General features: G+C 30.9%; 1 protein-coding gene across 3 annotated transcripts in view; it reads right to left on the reverse strand.

Moving 5' to 3' along the window:
* Positions 1-26,542, reverse strand: part of LOC129959090 (protein dopey-1-like) — a 213,554-nt gene that overhangs the window by 35,751 nt on the left and 151,261 nt on the right. For all 3 annotated transcript variants that reach the window (XM_056071898.1, XM_056071899.1, XM_056071897.1), the window contains exons 24-26: positions 10,568-10,779; positions 6,652-6,804; positions 2,811-2,947 (exon numbers count right to left, since the gene is read on the reverse strand). In XM_056071898.1, coding sequence (XP_055927873.1) covers positions 2,811-2,947; positions 6,652-6,804; positions 10,568-10,779 — 502 coding nt within the window. The remainder of the gene's footprint in view (positions 1-2,810; positions 2,948-6,651; positions 6,805-10,567; positions 10,780-26,542) is intronic.

A 26,542-nucleotide genomic window follows, 5' to 3' on the forward strand; every position in this document is an offset into this window, starting at 1 on the left:
GCGTAAAGACGTTGTAATTAACTATAAATATGCGTGTCTATCTGCAAAACGATTGATTTTCAGAGATATTCTCATATCAATTGCCAGAAATTGAGAGCGGAATGTTACCGGTTGATCTGACCTTAGGACGAATTTCATTGCCATCATTTGGTGTATCAAAAGAAGAATTATTTGAAAAAGTATTTCCTAATATCTAAACCAATTACAAGAATAACAATTGGCTGCGCGAGCGAGCTATTCTTTCGACCAGGAACAAAGACATTTAGGAGCTTAACAGTATTATTTAGTTTAAAATTCAAATTAAGGCAATTACATTTAAGTCCATCGACATTATTCTGGAAGCGGATGAAGCAGTTAATTACCAAACAGAGCTTTTGAATTCACTCAATCTGCCAGGAATGCTGTCGCACATAATACAATTGAAAATCGGCGTGTTAATTATGAACCAAAGCTTTGCAACGACAGTGGCTTGCAGTAATTAATGAACAAACGTCAGAGAAGTAACTATCTTGAAATGACCTTTCAATGGTGAATATATCCTCATTCTTCGCATTCTTGTTATTCCAACATATATACCATTTCAATTTAAGAAAATGCAATTTCCAATTCGAATGGCGTTAGCAATCACCATCAACAAAGTTTTGGGCTAATCTTCAGAACTGTACGGCTTAATTCTAGATATGGATTCTTCTCACATTTACAATTATATGTTGAGTGTTCTAGAGTCGGCAAACCAGATAATCTCTATAAGTGCACAGACAACTGGACTACAAAAATATTGTACAACCACAAGCATTGTAAAATTAATCATATTTGAAACATGTGCTTTCTCTTTTCTTTCTTTTGCATTTAATCAGACTGTGCCACAGCAACGGGTGGCCAAGTACAGCTAATCTTAATAAAAATATGACATCATTGCAAGGCTTTGAGTTGAGAACAAATTGAAGCAAAATTTATTCGACGTTTTGTTTTTTGACAAGTGAAAACCGATTTTTCAGAAATTTAATTAGAGTTGCTGTTAGCAACATTCATTAGCTTATCACTCTTCTCGTGATAATGAAATTTCAAAAAGTCGCCATATCCTTGAAAGAAAGACACCCTGGGTTGCTTTTGCTATGCTCGTTTTGGTGATATTAGGCTTCGGATATAGAGAAAAGATAACATGAAATCGCCGATCGTGCGTGTGCTTGAGGTGAAATGCTGTCGCACGCATGTTTTCCCGATTTTTAGATATTTTTATGAATTTTCCTACTTTTCCAGATCAATAAAATTATACGACTTTTCTCTGAAATCCCTGATTTCCCGGTTCTGTCTTCCCCCTGCACAAGTACACAATTCATGTTCCATTTCGTGTGCTTGAGTTTCATTATCGCTCTCATGTATATTCATGAAAAAGGAATTATCACAGTATGCTCTACTATCCATGACATTCAGACATATGAGTTCTGAATCAAATTGTATAAAAGTTTATGAAGGCAATAAATTATAATGGTTTAGCTCCTATATCTAGCGATTTTGATTAACTATGGTCAACATTTTGTATACACAGCAATGCGCCGTTTATATGCTTTTGAAGGGATTGATGTAAAACAACATATAAATGAAAAGACGTATAAAAGAAATTTTAACATTCAATCTACAGTATATAAAAAAATAATAATGTTAATGTAAATTGATATAAAAGTTTTAATTTCAAAGTTTCTGAAGATATTACTAGTATAATACTACATAGTATTGAAAACAATAATTAAATTTTAAAATTAGAAATTTTTTTCATGAGAGTGAGAAAATCCTATCTTCACGGCACGAGTACAAATTATACAATTCTTATTTTATATGATTTAAGTGCATGCAAGCTTACATTTTAACAGCAATAATATGAAGGGAAAAAAAAGCGTTATATCGTATATTGTCCATTTGACGATATGTTGTCTGAGTATTAAATACAGCAATGATGAGTCCAATTTAAATTCACTGAATGTTTTTTCAGAAGTGTTTTGACAAGCATAATAAGTTCTAAGTTTTCATTCAGGGCTATTGAGTCTTTAAAGAAAAATAGGATCTCTTCACATTCTTTCGTCACCTTTTATGTTACCACCAGAAAACCAATTTTTCTTCTCATTCATCAACAGTAAATTAATTTCGAAGTAATGATATAGTTATCCCAGTTCACAAATTCCGCAAAAATGATCGCCGCTATCAGAACATTCCATTCTTTTTCTACGTCGAAACGAAGTTTTTGAATTTGTGCGCAGTAGAAACGAATTGCTTTTTTATCACAGCAATTACAAATGAATCGTGACTGTCAGGAAACAACATAACACGGATACGATGTATAAATGAGAAAACTATAAATAATATTTTACTCTAATTATATTTGATAAACTGAGAGTTTTATGATATGAGACTGCTTTATATTAATTAATGTATCTCAGATACGGAGTAACAATTATTTTGATGAAATCAAAGTAGTTATGTGAAATAGATGATCATTTTCTTCACTAATTTAAGATTTCGGGCATATCTTTTCAAAGACATTCTACCACTAGCATTTTATATTGCAAAATTCGATTTCATCACTTTGTTAGAAAGCTCTTTTACAGCAGAAGCATATTTCTGTTTTGATACGTGATGATAGACTTGATTCCCCTACCTTAACAATCTATTAATTTCGTCAGCATATTTTAGCAAGAAAATTCATGCGAGCATTTCCCTAAATTTTGCGTGGTAAACTAGGAGAATATTTTATGCATAATTTAGCACTATCGAAAAATTCTACAAAGAAATAAAACTTCCAAGACTTAAATTACCATTTCAGTGATAATGACGGGCCATAGTGATGTCACATGATGAGGAGACATACGAACTAAAAGCACACGGAAACAGAAAAAGATATGAGCTTGAACAATTGGAACATGCGACATTCTTAAACTTTCTGTCAGTCGTTCTGAAACATAAGAAAAAACAACCCATAACATGCAAGAAAATTTCAAATATATTAAAGATAATCATTAAAAATTAATAAATAACAAAAATTTAAAAAAAAGGCTTATATTTGTTCATGCTGTACTTCAGAAAATGTAGAGCTCGGAAATCCTCCCAAACTTTAAAATAATTGCATTCAGATGAGACAGAAAGATATATTGAAGGAATTTTATGGATAGTTCCTATTAAAAATTTCATTTACCATCCCTTTCTTAAACCATACAATTACAAGAATTTTCATTTAAAAATGTTTTCTCTTTCAAACCTTCGAAAACAGATTTTTACAAAACATGAAATCGCTCTCCTGCAAATCTTCCATTTTTGAAACATCCATGAGATCTGAGAACAAATTATAGAAATAATAATAATAATAAAGTAGAATTTGTCTTACATATATTGTTAAGTGGATAAAACTTTAAAAAGGCAAGGAATGCACGAGTCTAGTTCTCGCTATCTTGCTTTCTTGGATGCAAGTTTGAATTTATTTAATGTTGCAATATAACATGGATATTATCTACAGTGAAAATTTTAAGCGCGGCTGTACTTAAATACACGACTAAATGTTAAAAATATCCATCAAAGGTAGCAGCACATAAAAGTTAACAAATAAACAATAGTTTGAATTAAGTAATAAACTTTTAATAAAAAATGCAATTTCACCAAATTTTATTGAATCAAAAGTATTATTGGGTTTAAACAGATACAACTGATAGAAGTTCAAAATGCAGTGTTATACAAAATACAGAGTTAGCAAGAAATAAGTTACTTATTTCAGACGGCTCTAAAATACGTTCTATTGATCCAAATAAGATAAAATTTGAACTACAAATTATTCAGATGATGCGCTTTATATTTATTAATTAAAAAATTTAGTACAAAAATTCGCCAATAGATGGCGCTGCAACACAAATGGCATTTATTTGCATATATTGAAAATGTGAAACATAATTTGCGTTACAGCGCATGTCTATTACCAGTTTTCTTTGGATAAAAAGATGGCAGATTCTGCACGAACATTAGTTTCTTCTCTGTTCGTCATACCTACGTTACAAGAAAAAAAGGAAACTGGTGAAATTATTCTACCAGAACCAACAAAACTCAGTTGGAGCTCTAAAGGAATTTTGTCGTATAAAGCAGATACGAAGAGGTCCAATGTATACAGGTGCCCTACGCAGAATGATGAAGAAATTTGAAAAAAATGGACAACTTGGCATTCTCCCAGGTAGAGGACGGGGGGGGGGATCCCGTCTTCCTGCGTCAAAAATGTTGCGACCGCGCTCGTTGAAGCCAGCAGTCAGTCGCCCCATAATAGTGTGAGTTTCCCAGTTGTTTCCCATGTTCTGGATATGCTGTATTCAACTATACGAAAAATCGTACGGCAGATTTTGCATTTTTATCCTACAAAATCAAGTCTGTGCACTTGTTGTAGGACGGGGATATAGAGGCCGTAAAACTTTTGTACTTCAGTTCCCTGTTCGAATGGTGGTTGACACAATTTTACCATGGAACATTCTGTGAAGTGATGAGGCCCACTTTTGCCTCAATGGGCAAGTTAACACCCACAATTGTCGAATTTTGGAAGAGGAAAACCCTCACGTTATCCAGGAGCAACCCTTGCATCCTGAAAATATGACAGTATGGTGAGGTTTTATAGCTACCTTTATCATTGGACCGTATTCCTTTGAAGAGATAACTTCAAATGGAATCCACACCTGTTCCTTCACAGGACAACGGTACCATGATATGCTGAGGGATTTTGCCCAACTGAGGGATAATCCCAACTCTTCTACAGAGTGGATGCCTTCAAGACATCATTTTCATGTAGGATGGTGCACCACCTCATATTGATCGTCGTGTAAAGTGATTGTTAACACAGCATTTCACGGAAGCATCCTCCACGCGGACATCACCCCTTGCGACTTTTGGTTGTGGGGTTATTTGAAGGACAATATTTACCGTCAAAGGCCATTATCTCTACCAAATCTGAAGAACAACATTCGGCGTCATATTCTTATACTCTGTTTCATCCTAACTTGGCAGTATTGTAAAAGGTAGAAAATGTGACGCTCCGCGTTGGGAAAGAATTCCCCATCAATTCCGACTTTAAAATAGTTAAAATGCGCAGAAATTTATCAAATAATATCATAAATTACAGAAATCTTTTTGTTATCAGTATGTATTTAAAATTATTCTCAAGTTAGAAGTGCTTATCTGTTAAGTATTTTGTAAATAAAGCGAACGAATAAAACTAAAAGATTGACATAATGAATTCCACTTTGGCTAGAACCGGTCTTCAAGGTCAAATATTTGGCGCGCTTTTCTTTTACGTCTCCGCCAACTCAGCTTCATTCAGTTCGCAACTATTATCATCGATCGTACTTTATTCTCGCTTTTTTACCAGGTGATATTTTTGATACTATTAGTCACATTAGTAGTTATTAGTTTTGATTGTTGAATATTTATTCGATTCGACATTTCTATTCACTACTAAAATGTCTGAAAAAGAGAAAGTTATCACCGACTACGCTGTGCACACCTTCAAGATGAGTGAAACCAACAAAAAGTGCAGCATGCAGAAACATATTAAATGTTCATTCTCGACTCCGAGAAAACCCTCAAGATTCTATCAAATAGTCGATAAAGTTTCGCATCTTACAGGTGTTTCGCAATGAACAGTTTTCCTTTTGAAAAATAAAATAAAGGTATCCAGTCCTTTAAGTACCCATGGAAAGAAACGACCAGGCTCAGTAGGTAAACATTCAAGTCTTGTAAAATATGATGATTTTACATTATCCTGTATTTGACGAAAAATCCATGCATTTTTTCGTAGAAACGAGATCCCAACATTAGATAAAGCTTTAAAAGATGTGAACGATGATACAGATATCTTTTCGAAAAGCATTAGCCGAACTACGCTTTACAGAATATTGAAAGATTTAGGGTTTTCTTTTGAGAAACTATGAAACGAAATGAAATAACATTAATGATTTATTAAAATAATGTATCAATAATATTGAAGAAATAATGAAAATAAGGAAACAATTAATTCTCCGAAAAAGTGATAATATAATAAAGTAAATAAATATTTACTATTTGGCGAAAAATTTGCGAGATAAAGTTTCGCCAGCGATCTGCATTTTTAGTAACTTTGTACTTTAAAGTAACCCAGTTCCCCTGACAACGACTGCGATTCGGCTAGCCTAGAATATACACTACTGCCAAGTTAGGGTGAAACAGAGTATAATATTCCGGCAGATTCATTCCGGTCATCTATAGAAAATATGGTTCTCCGAGTAAAGCATATTGTTGAAAATGAAGGAGGACATATTGATCAATTTTAATTTTACTTTATTTAACAATTATAAGCCATATTAAATGGTTTTATTGGTATTAAAACTCCACCTAACGGTGAATTTTTGTACTAATTTTTTTTATTTAATAAATGTAAAGCGCATCATCTCAATAATCTGTAGTTCAAATGTTATCTTATTTGGATCAATATAACGCATTTTAGAGCCCTCTGAAGTGGGTAACTTATTTCTTGATAACCCTGTATTTATCAAATATTCTTAAAGATGACACTTCCTATATAGTATTCATCTGAACACATCTGTATAATATACATGAAAAAATACTGTTATATCGTATAAGTAAAAAAAAACGTACCTTGAATATCAGGCATATACTTTTGATACTGGTCGATTTCACTGCAAAAAATCACGAAAGCCAACCGTTTAAGCAGTTGAGCTCTTTGCTCATATTCTTGTTCTTTGCTGCTGAACAAATTCAGTGAGCCAGACTGAGCAACTGATACCCGAGCTGAGAGTGAAAAATTAAAATGAGAAAAGACCGAAATATGGATTACTTTATTTTTATAATCATGATATTGCTACAAACGAATATGAAATATAAATACTTAAACAATATTTTTTATAATTTTTCTTGGAACAAACATAAAATATTTTTGAAAGAGAAATGAGAAAACTTTGATATAGTACCATTTCATTAGAGTTAATATCGAATTTCATGTTGGAGTGCTGTTATACAAAATGCTTCCCCGGATGAAAACGAAAAAACGGACGAACTAACATCATTAATATTTATTACAATTTTAAAAGTCGTTTTCTTAAAATTTCAGGACATTTTATCCCGAATGTTGTTCTATATTTCTTTGAATAGACTATATTATATATATATATATATATATATATATATATATATATATATATATATATATATATATATATATATATATATATATATATATGCTTGCTTTTGTATATCGTTACAAACTTATTTATTGAATATTTATTTAAGCATTTAGTAAGTTTTTACAAGAAATAGGAAATGCAGACAATTACACAGTAGCTGTGACATAATAAGATCACTTAGGAATTTAAAAATCTCGATAACATTTATCGATTTGCAACACTAAGTGAATTGGGTAAAATCCACTATATTTTAATTACATCAAGGAAAAATAGGGAAGACACTAACTTCAGGGCAATCCATAATTTATCTTAAATTAAAACAAACATTAATTAATTGTCGACAACTGTCCTTTAACATTCAATTATATATTATTCGTACAGGATGGTTCTAATTAAAGTGACCCTATTCAGACCCTTCTAGAACAAGTTCCGGCTTTCGAATTTTGATGAAACTTGGTATATACGTCATATGGACCATGGAAAAAATATTTCTGTTATTAAAAAAAAAAAAAAAAAAAAGTTCAGATTTTGACCATTGGGGCCATAACGGCGCTTTAAGAAGGACAAAAAAATCTGTCAGAATCATTAAAATTTATCCAGTTACAGAATGTGCTCAACATGTGCTCCACTGACATCAATCACGGGTTGAAAGCCCATTATAGCGTGTCCATTGGTACCGCGAAGAAACTCTCGAGTGATTTCAGCAGCACGGCATGTAATGCTGGCTTTCATCTCAGGTAAATTCCTAGTTCCTCCTCCATAAACGCGGTCTTTTAGTAATCCCCAGAACCAGAAATCACAGGAATTTAAGTCGGGTGAATGAGGAGACCAGGCATCCGGAAAAGCTCTGGATATTATAAGATTCTCGACAAGGTTCGATTCTTTGACTTGATTCTCAAAGTTCAGATCTTTGACTTGGCGTCCAACGAGGGGTGTCGCTGCTCCATCTTGCATGAAGACAGTGGTCGAAAAACATTGCCATTCCTGTAAAACAGGAACGGTCCGCTGTCGATGAAGTTCACTTTACCGTGCACTCGTGACAGAGCTCGTTTTAAGACATTGAGGAATGAGAGTTTCAAAGAAAAACGTTCCGAGGATAAAACTATCTGTAAATCCACACCATGCAGTTATGTAATCAAAATGCAGTGGTTGTTGGTGCAGGACATTATAGTCTGTGTATTTCCTGTAGGCGGGTCAAGGTCACATTTTTTACCTCGTTATTGGTTGTCTGGTACCAGTAACGCGGTAGAAAACGTGACCTTGAACCGCCTACAGAAAATACACAGACTATAGGTGGTGAAGCATCCCATATGCGGCAGTTTTGATTATTCACAACTCTATCTAAAGAAAAGTTCACCTCATCTGACCATATAATTTGCCAAGGCCACGCGTCGTCAATTTACATTTTCGCTAAAAATCGGCAAGCAAATTTATAGCGTGTTTGGAGGTTTTGAGATTGCACTATTTGCACCACGTAAATCTTATACGGATAACATTTTAAAACGGATTGCAGAATTTTTCTTACTATCGATCACGGAATTACCAGGTCACGTGATACCACTCGAGCACTTATTGAAGAATAGCTGGAATTGGAGGCTCTTTCAACCATAGAAGTAGCGACTTCTTCGACAGTTTCATTCGCACCCGGTTACCGGTCTCTTATTGGCAGAACACCCAAGTCTCCAGTCTCTTCAAATTTCATAATCAATTTCTTTAAACCATTATTCGAAATGGACCCTTTTCGCGATTCTTTTAACCTCTTCGTTGTCCGTAACGCGTCTGGTGCGTTCAAGTGAAACTTCTTCAGGTCAGCCGTAACGTGCGTCAAGCGTTCTTTTACATTTAAAACTTTTAAACGTTTAACACGCTTTGTAAATGCTTATTATAGCTTTTGTTTTTGTTTATTCTAATGCGGTGAAAAACAGAGGACAGCTAGGGAGAAATTTTCCCGGACAGCAGAGGACGGACGGCTAAAGGGTTAAACGACTATATTCAAGCAGTGCAGTTATTGCTGTCGTTTTGATAAAAAATTTTTACCAGAAATGCTCGATCTTTCTTCTGTAAGGGCATAATTAACAATGACAAAAGCACGCAGAATGATTTTTGGGCTCTGACTGCAGGTCCTTTATAGGTTTGACTAATTTGTATATGAAATCTTTAAAAAATGTCATCTGGTGGTCAAAATTTGAACTTTTTTTTCATTGTAGAAATCTTTCCCCCATGGTCCATATAATGGATATACCAAGTTTCATCAAAATCCGGTAGGCAGAATTTGTTCTAGAAGGGTCTGAATAGGGTTACTTTAATTACGACCACACTGCACTTGTATCGCTTTCTAAACTTCGTTGAAGGATGCGTTTCGCAATACTAAGAGTTTGTCTCAATTCGTCTTTAATTGGAAGTTTTTCTTCAAACAAATTATCCCCGTCGGAATCATAAACATTTATTGCGATTTTTCAAAATTTTACAAAGATGAGGCTAGAACTTTTCAACAGCCGCAGTTTTGTGTTTATTCAGTTTAGGTTTCATGCTTTTAAAAGTTCGAATTTTATCTTCAACACTCAAATCAGATTATTTTTTTAAAATACATTTTTCTTTTGAAAAATGGGGGGCAGTGGTTTATGCCGGTTCAGATTTTAACCCAAACATAACAGGTTTTAAATATTTAGATAAACTATTTAGATTTAAAATAAACAGCTTTTAAACCAATTCAAAAGGTTTTTATCCAGATAAAAGAATAAAAACCTAATACCATGGGGAAATGACTCCCAGATATTTCCTTACAATTGGAGTAAAACATTTCACGAATGTCAGTTTGGTCAAGGTCTGGTTGAAAATGAAGGATCAGTCAATTCTTTACTTCAAAACTTCAAAGCTGATAACATTAAACGACGCCGTGACGATCTTAAACAAATATTTTTATGCACATTTGAATATCTCGTCCGGTAGCCAGAGGATTTCTTAATGTGACCATTCGATAACCAGAGTATTTTGATTTTATGAAGCGAATGATAACTTTAACCACGATCACATTAAGAAATTCCCACTGCATTTTAAGATAAACTATGATCCAATATTTCATGTGTAATATTTTTTTCTTGAATTCATAAATTATTTGACCGATACAGTTGCGCAGAATCTCAAATGTATTAACAATACTCAAATTACCAAACAACATAAAATAACCATCAATTATAAACATAAAACAAGACAAGTCTGTAACTTTTCTGAAAGACATTACTATACATTATGGAAACATAAACGTTTGTACTGTTATAGAAAATTCTTCTAAACATTTACACTCTATAAACTGAAATAAGAATAAAAAAAAATGCAAAACAAAAATTTCTGTTAAAATATCAATAACTCACACATAAAATCTCTGAAGGTTGTTTTATCATGCGTCATTAGATGATCGATAATCGATCGCCAATACCCAATACATGAAGATTTCATCTGAAAAAAAGATGGATCCAGAAGTAACTCAAATGCTTCCTTCCGCCAAGCTTTCCTCGTGTGCTGATAACCAGAAATATTTGCCAATAGCTGACAACAAGCACGGAAACTTGGGATATTATGGGCACTTGGAAAAAAAAAAAGAAAGAAAGAAATTAACTAAACTGTTATGTTTACAGCTTAAATGCAATTCACCATCATATCACAAACTAAATTATCATTGACATTCACATAAACAGGTAATTTTTATCTAATCTCGGAAGCAAAGGAGTGTTGATAGAAGAGTCCATGCGGAACATAAAACACTTGAACAACCAGAGTCGCAGAGATTTCGGGCGCCTTTATTATTTCTCATAAACTTAATTGCGCTGTTTGCAGATGTTTTGAAGGCGTTATATTGATATAAACAGCTATAGAACATTTAACGGCTTATTAAAGCGCAAAATAATAATAAACAAGTTACAAGCATCGACAACTTATACAAAACTCATTAGAGTTACAGACAAGCCAAGGTTACAGCTCACGACATGACAAGCTTCAAAGGCTTTACTTATAGAGCATCACTTTTTCTTTACAATTTATAGGTTATGTTCCTAAGCTTTTAGGGAGATCTGACAGTCCTGCCACTCCAGATGACATATGTATTAAGAGAAAAGATGGCATGACACTGGTATTAAGGCAGAACATCCTAAATGGGTATCGTCAGGGGAGTATTGATGTCTTGTGATATTAAAGTCGTCTAGTTGGGATTCTGGATGGAAATCTGGCGAAAAACTACGGCACTTTCAGGAATTAGGTAATATTAGGCTCCTTCTATAGATACGCTTGTCAAACTGAACTAGACATGATCTTTAGTAAGGTATTTTCTGTAGAACTTTATCTGCTACCTTCCTGTGAATAATTCAGACGTTCTGACTTTGATCTAACTCATCCATATTTCCAATACGGTGGTGTTGGTCATATTTTCTTTTTCTAGCCTCCCATTCGCTTGTCTCTTTAGATTCGAAAATTTTCTTGTTCACTGAGTGAGGCTGTAACTGTATTTTGGCAAGAGGAACAGTAGTATTTATCCTTCTAGTCACAATCAATTTTGAAAGGCGAAATCCATTCTCTAAAATAGTAATTTGAAAGCTCAGCAGTGCAATATACGTATCTCAAGATTTCTTAATGCATGCTTTTGCAGTTTTCATTGATGCTTCGATTAGCATGTTGTTTTGAGGAAATTTGGGGTTACTAGAAATATATGCAAAGCCATAACTTTTTGCAAAATATTAGATTTTCATGTTCTTTATTGTTGTAGGTCATTGTTTGAACAGGCAACGAATGGGATCTCGTGAATAATATTTACAATTTCTGTAGGCCTGACAGCTTCAAGATATCACGTATTCTTGTACTAAAAAAGAACAAAGTCTAAAACTTTCGAAGGTGTCTCTGAGAATGAAGTTCAGATTAAGGGAACACAGAACATCCGGTTGGAATCTTCTTCCTTTGGCTACGATTGGGAACCTTTTTGAACTTACGGTTAGGGAATTTTTCTATGAAATGTATACTTTGTATTTCTTTTCACGAGTTCTGTCAGAGTCATCTTTCATCCCAATTAAGTTCTTACTGCTTATAATTTCTGAGCTTATTACTTTTATTTTTAACGAAATTAATTCCCAGTTCTTTTCATTCACTTCATTTTACGGAAATTCTAATTGCTTCATTAGCTTTTTCTAAACAATAGTTACTTTTTTTGTGAATTAATAGTAATGTATGATGAGCAAGAATATCCCATCTGAGAATATTTACATCAACCCGATGTTGCATTGAGCTTTTTCCATCTTACTGTACATACAGAAGCTAGAAAATTTAGTTTTATCAAATACTACTCGCATGATTCGTTTATATTTATAAGATATATCTGACTTTGCTAATTAACTAATATATTTTCGAACGTTCATTATTCAACTGCAAATGTCAGAGAGAAATTTGAGTAAGAAACTTGCATAGTAAAAAAAATTTGAAGGTTTCTGCATTAAGTGTAGAGAGATAAAAATGAGAACGAAAAATCTTAGATCTTTCCCCTCATATTGTTGAAGATTAAAAATAAAATTTTATCTTAAATGTAGCTAATTTATTTCTCAATTTCCAACCTGCTAGAAAAGGCACAATTGCCCTGCCAGAAGATAAGAGTAGTGTTGTTCAATGGAGATATTCACATGAAGTTCTCTCTTCGTGTGAGGTCCCTCACTGTCGTGCATCTTGATTTTTCCACTGCGAACGTTAAGGTTTTATCGTCAATTCGGAGCATGGTGCCATTAAATTAGTGGAAGTGTTCGCATGTGTTTTGATTTTCAAAAGTACAGATGGCCAACCGTTACAAACACTGTATCTGACATAGGTAATTTGAATATGACGGTAGATAAAAACTTATCAGTATTTGAGTCATTTATTTTTAAGCTTATCAACTGATTATGCTCTATATGTACTTAAATTATTTTCTTTACTAGTAATTAAAGTTAATATGTCCGTGGAGTATATAAATGGAAAATTAAGCAAAACATTATGTTTTGGCGATAATTTGCGAAAATATTACCGCACTAAGTTAATTTTTACAATCCATCTTGAAATTCAGAGAGAGAGAGTTTTCAACTATGAATATTTTGTTGCCATGCAATTCTTTCTTTAATTTTATTGAATTTTAAAATAAATTTTTAAGCATAATTTGAATAATACTTTCATTTAGAGTTTGTTTCTTCTACACTTTGTCTATTTTGATGTGAAATATTGCACTTGTATGTTTTTTTTTACTTGTGTGTTTACATCCATTGTTCGTAGATAAGAAGTATCATAATAACAGATAACATTGGGTCACTTTAATGTAGCCGATTGAAACTCATTCTTATTTCAAATAATTTGAACACTATTTGACGTACAACTGTGCAATAATTGCCAATGATTTTTCTCATTCTTAGTTTCACATTAATTTTAACAAATATGAGTCTAGCCTTTACTTAGATAATATATGATGCTTTTGCTAATAACATTCATATATATATATTTCTTCTCGTGGTTTGTAAGAGATTTTATTTTATTGCCCAAATTTTCAAAGTTTATTAAATTATTACAAAAATATTTACTAATGTATATGTATTCTCACTCATTATTAACGATATTTGTATTATCATATTATATGTAACATTTTTGTAGAGAATATAGAAAATTTCATGACAGTGCATCCATAATTTTATAAAATATTATGAGCAAGTTAGTTTTATATAATAAAAGATGTATGATATCTGCAGAAGAAATTCTTTCACTTGTATTCATAATAATTGTGGAGATTTAAATTTTTTGTGCACGTTACCGCAGTTTAACACAGCATTTAATGTCTTACACTAACTGCAGGATCATAAGTAAACGTTCATCTATCTATACTTATATAAAGCTCAATGTGTGTGTGTGTGTGTTGGCGCTCTACAGGCCAGACCGTTTGACCTACAGCTACCAAATTTGGTACATGTATACCTTGGAGATCGGGAATGTGCACCTGGGGTCACTTTTTTTGAATTTTTAATTAGAATTTTAATTATTAATTAAAAACTAACTTGCCCGCCAATAAATCTTTTAATTTTCCCCACCGCCAAATGAGTAAGGCTTCAGTTTTTTTTTCCCACGCTAATACGGTTAGGCTTAAGATTTTTCGGCTGATTATTTCAAACGATTCTGTTTATTTTCTTAATGTTTGATGCATTTAAAATTAAACATTGTTAATTAATCGATCCTTCAGATTCACTCAGAAGTACTTTTGAATTAAAATAAAACAGAATAAAGGAAATTAAAAATTTCTAATCTGAATAGCGTTAACCCAACTGGCGTTCACGCATTTGCGTTACCGTAACTGGCGTTGAAAATTCACGCATGCGCATTGTGTTCTGATTGTTGACATGACAACCATTATCAACGGATGCGGTTTTGATTTAAATTATTTTTAGGTGAGTTGCATGCTTTTGTAATTACATTGTATTTATGTTAGTTATATATCTTTTGCATATGCTTATAGTTTTAAGTACATCATTTTTTAAGTAGTTTTTTTTAAACCTGTTTTCAACCGATTACTTTAAACGATTCGTTTTATTTTCTTAGTGTTTGATGCATTCAAAATTAAACATTGTTAATTAATCGACCTGTTCATGATGAATCAAAGAAAATTTTGTTGAAAAATTCTTGAGATATTACATAAATTAAGAAAGATATTCTTTACTTCCCATAAAGTTTAAACGCTCAGTGACTGTTTTCAGTAATCATATTACAAACAAATACTTTGTTTCAGTAAAAAATATTATTATATTAATTGCAGATTAATCCTTTTCGCTTTAATTTAAAGTATAAATTCTACGGGAGCTAACAGAAAATTAGAGAGATATATATTACGTTATGACTGAAGGCGTTTATAATATTATGAGTGAATTTTATGACTATCAAAATTTGAAGTTTTAAAATATTTTGATGAAGAAGCTATTAAAGTAGGAATTGCATAAAATATTTCATTATTAAAATTTTAACGAACATTAAGATTGGCGAACCGGCTGGTCGCCAAAGGCGGCTAGTACTTATATAAAACTCAGTGTGTGTGTGTGTGTGCGCGTGTGTGTATGTGTGTGTGTTGGCGCTCTACAGGCCAGGACGTTTGATCTACAGCTACCAAATTTGGTACATGTATACCTTGGAAGTCAGGAATGTGTACCTGGGGTCCCTTTTTTTGACATTCTAATTAGAATTTTAATTATTAATTAAAAACTAGCTTTCCCGCCAAAAAAATCTTCAGTTCCGCACTGCCACATGAGTAATCGCCAACGATGCTTCGTGCACGGTGTTGGGGTGGAGCGCCGTATTAAATGCCACATGAGTAAGTCTTCAGTATTTTTTCCCCATGCTAATGAGGCTAGGTTTAACATTTTTCGATCGATTATTTCAAACGATTCTGTTTATTTTCGTAATGTTTGATGCATTTAAAATTAAACATTGTTAATTAATCGATCTTTCAAATTCATTCTGAAGTACATTTGAATTAAAATGAAATAGAATAAAGGAAATTAAAAATTTCTAATCTGCATAGCGTAACCCCAACTGGTGTAGAAAAATTCATGGATTTGCATTATCATAATTGTCGTTGAAAATTCACGCATGCGCATTTTGTTCTGTTTGCTGACAAACATTTTCAACGGATGCGGACTTGATTTAAATTATTTTTAGGTTAGTTGTATGCTTTTGTAATTAAATTGTAATAATGTTAGTTTAAGTACATCGTTTTTTTAAGTAATTCTTTTAACCAGATTTCAATCGATTATTTTAAACGATTCTGTTTATTTTCTTAGTATTTAATGCATTTAAAATTAAACACTATTAATTAATCGATCTGCTCATGATGAATCTTAGAAAATTTTGTTGACAAATTCTTGAGATATTACATAAATTAAGAAAGATATTCTTTAGTGTCCATAAGGTTTAAATGCTTAGTGACTCTGTTTTCAGTAATCATATTATAAAAAAATGCTTTGTTTCAGTAAAAAATATTATTATATTAATTACAGATTAATATTTCCACTTTAGTTTAAAGCATAAATTCTACAGGAGCTAACAGAAAATTCGAGAGATACATATTACGTTATGACTGAAGGCCTTTATAATATTATGAGTGAATTATATGACTATCAAAAATTGAAGTTCTAAAATATTTTGATGAAGAAATTATTAAAGTAGGAATTACATAATATATTTAATTATTAAAATTTTAACGAGCATTAAGATTGGTGAACCGGCTGGTCGCCAGAGATGGCTAGTACGAAATAAATGCCTGGATATTATACTGTGCACAAAATAACCTTACTTTACACAAATTAAGTATATTTTGATGTCATTAAACTTTAAAAAAACCCAAATAATTTTATATACAATCTAATTTTAGGCCAATTTATCATAAAATATTTGCTATACAGTTAGATATATTTTTTCATTTTAAAGAGGAAGCGAGAAATTAATGGAATGTAGATTCATTAACAAGCTTGAAGAACTGCTTCCACCAAAAGTTCAGTTAATAACTTGAATAAACTGCACCATTCCTTGTCGTTAAATCAAATAAAAAAAATCATAAGCATAAGCATATATTATGAATATTATTAGAGAGAGCCTCGTGGGTTATCACTTAAGAAACATTTTGTGTAAAATGCCCATTTGTTGATATTCCAATATGCAACCGAGAATATGCAAGATCACAAACATTTTCAAAGATGTTCAATAATGCACAATTAATCTAAAACATCATAATTTTCAACCAGTTACATTAAAAACTAATTATGATATATTATTATGATGCTTCACAGATTAAAAATTTATGAATAGTTGTAATAATACAAAAAAGCATACAATTTAAAAATTTATGAATAGTTGTAATAATACAAAAAAGCATACAATTTAAAAATATACGAATAAAGAATAAAAACTTAAAGGATATATTAAGAAAGCATCAGAAAATGATCTGAAAGTTGATAAGAAGTAATAATTTCAGCAGGAAGGAAAATTTCAGAGAAGGAAATCATAAAGGAAATGTAGTAAGATCTGAAATTCTTTATCAAAATCAATACTAGGCCTGGGCAATGACCGAATTTCTTCATCGCGATATTTTTCGATATATCGTGATATCATTATATATTTAGAGCTATTATAAGTTATAAATAGCACTTCTTAAAATATTGACTTATCAGAAAGACTCCAAATAAAAGGAAATTTCAATTTATATAATAAAAATATACGTTATCTTTTGAATAAAAATAATCGTGTTAAAAAAAAACCTTTAATAAAGCGTGTCAATGCCAAAGCAATGTCTGCCAGTTACAAATTATAATATTGCGTTTTTTCAATATAATAATTTTTAAAATTTTACTCTTTTTACTGCTGATTTAAAAAAACTTCAGTTTCTTTCATTCTTCATAATAAAAAGGAAAACGACAAAGTAATGCCTCTAACAAGTAACATTAAGTAGTTTCAATAAATCATGAATTCAAAACCTGATGACTTGAAAAATTAATTTTACATATTAATTACATAAATTTTTATTCTTTTTTAATAATATTATTAGCAGATTTAATGCAGTAGAATTTTAACAATATTTATGTTATATAACTTACATTAATCATTCAATTTACTATTTCAAAACTCAAAAAGAAACGAAAAATAGTAATTCCATAATGAATAAAATATAAATAACAAATATTATGGAGGGTAAATTTATTTATACTGTAATATATTAAAATTTTTAGAAAAGGTTCTGATCACGATCAAATAAAAGAAAAATATGCCATTATATATCATCATTAATATAAAAACTCAATGAAAAAATAACCAACAGCCAAGTACAACGCTGTGTTTCTGAATATTAAAACCCCGTACAACAGAATTCCCAATGAGTGAAATGTGCGCCATCCTCTAATAAGGTCAAGTACAAAATTTCAGAATTTAATCATGAAAATTCTTAAAGATATGTTAAAAGAAAGTTGGAGAAAGATCAATCACAAATTAAAATGCAAATGTTTACAGCTTCAGTGCAGATGAATCGACGTAGAAATGCATCATAAGAAAATTAAATATGCTTCATATCTTTAGTTTTAAATACAAATTTTAAAATCTATGCTTCCTGAAAAATACTTTAAAATTTTGTATAATGAATTACAGAATATAACTTAAAAATAGCACAGTCAGTGAACTTGTAAAAAAAAATCTTTCATTAAAGTAATCTTTCCTTTAAGTTATTATTTCTACACATTTTTAATACTTTTGAACCAGTAAATAGTAAAATTATTATTTATTTATTCAATCATTACTTGCTTTGTTAATTTGTGTACGATCCCTAAAACACGAACATTTGACATGATTTTTTTTTTTTTCCCCTCTTTGCGAACTCATATCCAGGCATCGAAAAGTGGTTTAAGTCAGCAAAGTGCATTTATGTAGTTTGCAGGAGATATTAGCTGAATTCAAATTTAATTTTCTTCTAGTTTCACTATTTATTAAAGGCATTATTGCACTACCATAATCCAAATCTATAATATATTGTATATGTTCTTCAGAAACTTTAATTTTATAAAAGATCGTTCTTATATGTACAATAAGTCATTAAAAATAGTGTTGTATGAAGTTCTGGTAATACACTCTTCAACAATACATATCTACACCTTTATTGAAATATTTACTGATTAGCAATGCGTTTTTTTTTTTTCCTTTAATTTTAAACCCTCCAGGGGCCATGATAAGAAGGCAAATCTCGAAGGCTCTTTTTCCCTCCAAATTTTTTATCGATTTTAATTTAATTTTTACTCTGCAATTTTAAGTAGTAAATTTTGAAAACTGAAGTCGCAAGTCCCTTTCAAAAAAGTCCATTTCAATATTGTACAAATAAAAAAAAGTGCACAGTCAAAACGTAAAATTAATTTTAAGCAAAATAATGAAAACTAAAGACAACTTTCTATAACACTCTAAACAATATTGTAAAAGGAGGGATATATATATATATTTAAACTGTTAAGCTCCACATTTTTTAGAAATATAAAATAGCATAATGAATAACTTGTAAATGGTAATTAGGAATATTACTAGAATAAAGTTTCAAGATTAATTTAATCAATACTTGATTATGACTTGAATAAATTTGACTGCAGGGCCCTCTGTCATTAAATGAAAGTATAAAACTAAATACCTTTCTACAACTACTAAAATTATCAAGAGCTGAGGGTATTTATCTTTGTTGCGTTTTTTAACTAATCATTCTTTGTTAAGATTTGTCATTTAATCAGACTCGTCATATTTAAATACTTCTTCATCCAACTAGAATATTATGTTATCTTACCTGCATATGCATTTTGCGATTAATATTTATCATAAGTATTCTTTATAAGCTTCTTATGCATTCTACTTTCAAAATTTACATTATCAATGAAAAAATAAGAGAATACAGCGTTTCAAAATTATCTAAATTTGTAACAATGTCACAATAGATAAAAAAAAATCACACTGAGAATATTTTAAAATAATATTCAATACATTGTTGCGATATTATAAAAATCAAATAAATAGTAAAAGCGGGATAAGTTTAAAAAATACTAAAAAATGCTTTCTTACATATTATTATTCCATTTTCATTTGTAATGTTCCATTAAAATATCCCGAATTTTATTTTTAATTCATAAAATAAAATAAGGACTGTTTTAGGAACTTTCATAACAAAATACCCGATAACATACATACGCACAGACACACACACACACCAGGGGGGGGAGGGAATGGAAAAAAATTGACTTTTAGCACGGAAGCATATACTTTAAATTTCACAGATATCTCCAAATTTTCCGTTTAAAATTATTCGAAAATTAAATTGTGGAATATTTAGACTTTAATCTAAAAAATTTAATTAACAAAATAAGATTTTCTTCCAAGACTAAAAGTGAATATATATATATATGCGTCTATCAGTCTATTTAAAATATGAACCATTGCACATAGAGATACTAAATTTAACACACGTATATTTGGGAGAAAGAAATATGCAATTCAGTGCATTTAAAAGTAGTAATACAAAAAAATAATGTTATCTCTAACGTAAATTGTCTTAAAATTTTAAAAAAAATCATTAATTTATTTAATTTAATTAAAATTCATTAATTTGATTAAAAAAACTCATTAATTTTATTGGCTTATCAGTCTTTGCGTATTTTCATTCTGTAAAAAGAATACAGATCTTAGATAACATGTATGTTTTATAATCAATATCTTCCGTTCATATTTACGTATGAAAAGAAAAAGTTTTCATATAAACGAGAATACTAGATTTTTAAATATAAGATAAGATGTATTTTTATGATTATATCAGGCTTGTTAAGTTATTTATTTCATGTGTATATGAATTATTTATTTCATTACTAGATTTATCAAAAGTATTGAACAGATTTAAATTCAAATAGTAGGAAATTTATCAACTGTTAAATTCTCTTATTGACTCGTGTGTTATTAATTAGCTGAAATGTACATTTAAATAATACACTTATCTTAAAACAATTGGAATCGTTTGTGATGGTAATAGTTAAGTTCAGGTGTAATTGTTTAGAATGGAATTTCTATTTTAGATTTTCTTTTAAAGTTTATTGATTTTCATTTGAGAACTATGACTGCGAATGAATAATGCAGAAAATTGATATGACTTGAAAGTAAAAACTATTTTTTATTGTAAATTTTTAGAAAGTTATCACAGAAAAAAATCAATATTTCTCTTAATTTTTGATTAATTAAAATTCTAATTAAAAATTCAAAAAATCACTTTCCTACCCTCCAAAGTATATATTTGCCAAATGTGATAGGGAGACGGCCTGGTGTGTACAGAGCCAGCATATGCGCATAGAGACAAAAGTTTTTTCCTTGTGTTTAAGTATCCAAATTTTGTTAAAATACAATACATTTTCTCCGCAAATACTCTTGCCAACAGATAACATATGTTTTAGCAAACATAGACTAATCACTCCCTACCCCCTTTTTTTCAAAGATCTACGCATGATTTATTGGCCTTTTATGACCCGTACGCATTTGTCCCACTACCCTTTTGTTATTCCAAAACTCCTGCAGCGTGGATGCCTTACTACAACAATATTCCAATAAGATAATGCTCCTCCTCACATAGCACATGCAGTTCAATAATTGATGCTACGTCATTTTACTGAGGATCGCACTATTAGTAGTGCATTTCTTACAAGATATCTTCCACGTTCACCTGAACTAATCCCTAGTGACTTTTGTGTTTGGGGTTACCTCAAAAATAAAGTTTTTATCCAGGAAATATAAGAAATATGGAGGATTTGAAGAACCAGATCTTCTTGCTCATCTGATCTATTACATGCCGTTATGAATCATGTTATGACACGGTGTAACATGTTAGCCTTGAAGCAAGGTGTGCACCAGTGGCGGATTTCGACAATCTGAGGCCACAGGCGCTTATTTTGAGGTACCCTTTTAGGAAAATTGCATTGATGATCTGAAAGTGACGTGAATTAAACTTATTTGCACTTTTAAATTCATCTTTATGCCTATTTTATTTATGTGATTATATACATATATTAGCAACTGCACAGCCAAATAGAAAAAAGTTTTGAAATTTTAAAACTTCCAATTATTTCACTCTGGCAGGCATTTTATGAACAAGAAGCCTTAATAAAATTGACGTCCGCTCACATCGCGATGCAAGTGGAAAAGAGTATTAAATTTTTCACTCTAGTGATTTTTACTAAGAGTCTTTGATAAGGATTTCTTTGATACGTGTAGCCTTAGGAAAGGGAAATTTAGGTATCTTTAAATGAATGTTGTAAATATTAAGGATTTTTATCCCTTCACCCAGAGCGTGAGAAAATGCTAAGATAATCAGTTTTCTAGAGCGCGTGTAAAATTAATTAAATAAAAAAGTGGAATTGGATAAGGAAATAAGAGAACAATTTAGAATGAAATTAACGTTTGCTATATCAGTAATTTATTTCTGTCGTTGAGCACTTTCTAACTGGGATGAATAATAACTTTAAAAAAAATGGTTGGAGGTCATAAATCCTCAATTTTTTTCATGAACTATACCGATTTTTATTACAAACTGAGAATTATTGAGGGAAAATACTCCTATTTATATTTTTTCACCCGTCATAATTAGAAAAGAAATCTATATTTTTATGAATAAAAATTGAGTTTTATAATTGCTTCTTTGTTTCATTTCAATTAGTTTAATAACAAGATTTTGGAATTTTATATAGTTTATTTCCTTCAGCTATGAAATTTGTTTCTGATAAATTTTAATTATTTTCTATTTCTTCATTAATGTGTTTTCTTTCTGATTTCTATCACTCATGTTTATGTCAATGTTAAAACTTCTGCTTAGCATTCTTTTGACTGTCCTTATTTTTTAAGTTTGATTCGTAATTAATATTGTTGCATTTTTTTGCCAGATTTGATTAAAAATAAAATATTAATTTATTTTATTAGTTCATTGCCAATTAATTATTTTTTATAATTATTATGATTTAAGCTGTTGAAAGTGAAACGAAGGAAAAAAACAAACAATAGATTCTAACATTTTAAAATATTTTACATATATGAGCCTTTTCTCTTAAAAGCTTCATATAATTCACAATATAAATATGCTTTTCATAAAGTAAATGAATTTCTTTACAATTTTTTTTTTTTTGTTACTTGTTTCTTTCAAATTTTTTTAATATATGGATTCATTATTCCTACTTGTGGCCAAAACGCAACTTAAATAATATTTGAAGTGCGATAATAATGATAAATAATTAAATCAGAAAAACTATTACAAATTAAATCTGCTTCTAAAGTGTCATTATTGTATTGTATAATATTATTATTGTAAAGTATAATATAGGAGCAAGAAAATCAACTGTTTGCTTCATTTACACTCAGGGAATGCTGTTTTGCTTTTCTATTTTGTCTTGAATTTCCAATGATTTATATCAAGAACTACAAATTATAACTATAAAAGCATTTTTCATGTTTTTCAACTATAACTAAAGTTTCATTCTTTAAAAAAAATTATATTATAATATGTTTTTTAACTTTTTCTAAATAGGAAGCTTTTATTTAATGCCATAAACTGAAATTTAATGAATAAATCAAAAGTTAGATAACTTTTTAATATATTAAATAAGATCACCCTTTGAGTTGACCGATATATATGAAACTGGAAAATATAAAAATCCATTCCAAGAGCACATTTTTAAAACAATAAACAGTTAAAACATTAAACTGGTTCTTGGTTTTGAACTCGAACTTCGAATTTCAATACTTTTAAAAGAAATAATATAGTTTACGGATTCAGTACTTTATTTTCATAGAAATCATTGAATTAGTTTCATTGAATCTACAGATATAATTCAATTATCTCCTGTTGCAACCATTGACAAAATAAAAAATGAAGGGGGAAAACCCCCGATGATTTAATTTTTGCATATAATGCTAAATAATAATTATAAGAAATTTAACTTATACCTTTGAAAAAAGGAATTCCTTTGAATTTAATAATAGCGATTCTATTATGCTATATGAAAATAATTAGAGGTTAGTACGATTTTATTTCTTTTATGGAATTTCATGAACATATGTAATTGTAAAGAAGTAATTCTATTAAGTATTTACTGCCAAATATTATCCAAAATTATAATGATATTAAGATGAAAATGAAAATAGAAATGTTTTTGTTTTTTCGTTTTCCTGTTGTATGAATAGCTTTATATCTCAGATGCGATTCCAGGAAGCTAAAAACTTACCCAAGCTAATGTGAACTAGAAGAATTAGAATATTCAACGAGATTTCTTCTACTAGGTGTCCAGTTTGTAATAATAAAACCGTAGTGTTTACAACGCTAATGGGTTTAATCAAATGACATTGAATGGGCTTGGAACAAAAATGTGAAGGAGAAACTGAAGAATACTGGAACGGATGGATACGGATATTTTTGGCACAAGATCTTTTCCTAGGATATTCTGCGCCGAAAAAATAAGTTGAATCATGAAGTCCAGCTTAGTTGCTTAAAATTCATCTTAAAAGCTTGTAAAAATGAAACTAATCACGTACAAGCATAATAGTAATTCAGATTTCATTAAAAATGCCGATTTTTTTCAAGAATAGAAATAAATAAGATTCAGGTCTCTCTTCTAGTATAAAAGATAAATTAAAATTAGGTCCCGTTGAACTTGGGGACGTTCATCGACGTACAGATTTAACTTTTTAGAATGCAATAAAATTTGCTATAAAGGAGAGTTTTCTGAACTTATTCCATGTAATTTATTGATTCCTGCGTGTTTCTGTACATTTATTGTTCCACGAAGGTTTCAAAAACTTATGAAATGCAGTGCTAGATTTTGGAATGGTTTGATCCGCCGCCCTGAATATTAAGTCAGTCACATTGTCAACTACAACACCGAGGTCAGGGTGTTGTACCATGTCCTGTGAGATTTTGGCACTGTTAGTGAAACTTGTTCAAACAACCTTGTCAAAAATATAAAGCTCAGATCGTTGTGGAGTTACAATTGGTATGCTGACTTGAGTGAGAAAAATCGAAAAATGATCACTTTCATGTAAGTCATTCCCCACTAGTAAAATAAAAAAGAGGGCAATAGGTGCTGAGCAGAGAGCAAGATCTAAACAATGGAAAGTTTTACTACCCAAATGGAAATGGATAGTAAATTATTCAAAAGACAAAGGAAGTAATCGGATATAAACTCTTCGATTTGCTTTCCTCGATGATTCGTACTATTACTATCCCAAATAGGACTATGGCCATTAAAATACCTTGTTATTACGAAAGGTGTCAGCAATTCAGCAACTAATTTACCAAGTTCATTTCTACCAATGGCTGAATTAGGAGGCAAGTAAAGAGAACAAATTGTAATCAAACGTGGTATTGCAAAACGGACTGCGATCGCCTGCAGTTGCATGTGAAGTGGAACTACTCAAGAGAGATGGTTAGGAGAAACGAGGAGAGCAACACCTTCTGAGGCTCTATCAGAATTACCATCGTTTCAAGCCAAATTATAACGCTTGATTTTTGATTGATCGCTTAATAATCGCTTGATCAAATACGTCTAGTGAAATGCATGTAGAATAGGCGAAAATTGTTATCGAAGTCCTTAATTTAATGCAATTTATTGCGAAATCCGCAGCAGTTCCATGAAATAAGAGTGGCCATAAAAGTCAACCATTCTTAACTTTGCCTGCAGTATCTTCGTCGAGATGCGCAGAAGACATAGGATTATTTCAGATAAGCTTAAAGAGGACGGATCAACCGATGAAAATTCTTCAAAAGAAGGTAGATTACTAATGTCGGTAGATTTTAATTTCTTTCGAGATTTTTTCATCGATTTGGTATCAATGAAAGTTTCAGCCTCTTATTGTGACGCAATAATTGCAACGGATGAAGTATCTTTAAGCGTTGCAAGTGCAGATTTGGTTGACATTTTTTTCGTCTGCATTGTATTGTTTTTTGAAGACCGTGATTTTTTAAGGGGAGGGCAAACAAACTTCATAAACAATTCCTCGATTTGGCATTTGTGTTTTGTAGTTCCGATTTTAAAAGAGAGGAATACGATACTCCAAAATTCGGTGTTCTGTCATTAAAATATTTGAGAGACCTTTCTAAAGGAGATATTGTTTTTAATTTTAATGGTAGGATCTCTTTCTCGATCTGCCATTCTGGGCAAAATTTAAAGGAGGCTTGCATGAGCATGTGCACAATCAGGACATTTCAATGTTTTGAAATGCATGTATTGGTGCTATGATCCGTAGAACATTTAGAAAATACCAGTATACCGCGACAAGCTAGTCGCGAGTATTCGTACATCTGACATTGATGACATATTAGAGAGTTAGTTATGCATGGATGTTGCAACGTAAATATCCAGCACGTATTAATTGAGGCAGAACAGGTGTCTCAAAAATTATAACATGTTTTGAGGGAATTAATCGTCCGTCACGTCCAACATTAATGCGACAAACGGCGCATAACCCCCTAGGATCATAATTCTTCCACTAATTCTGCATCAGAGTGCTGTACAAGGGATTGTTTTGAGATTTCGTCGGGGAGAAATTTAATGTCTTGTGAAGATATACTTCTATTGGCCATGAACACAAAATAGTTAATTTTCCGAGTGTAGCCACCTGTTTGATTTCGTCTGAATAAGAGCACCAGAACATAATATTTTAAAATCCGACACTTCACTAACAGTGGATAAAATTAATTTATGAACAAGAAAGGGAGAAAGTGTGTGAAAAGTTTCATCAGTATTTATAATAAAATATCGAGAATTTATTGTTGC

This window comes from Argiope bruennichi, chromosome X1, assembly GCF_947563725.1.
Source record: "Argiope bruennichi chromosome X1, qqArgBrue1.1, whole genome shotgun sequence".
NCBI classification, from domain to species: domain Eukaryota; kingdom Metazoa; phylum Arthropoda; class Arachnida; order Araneae; family Araneidae; genus Argiope; species Argiope bruennichi.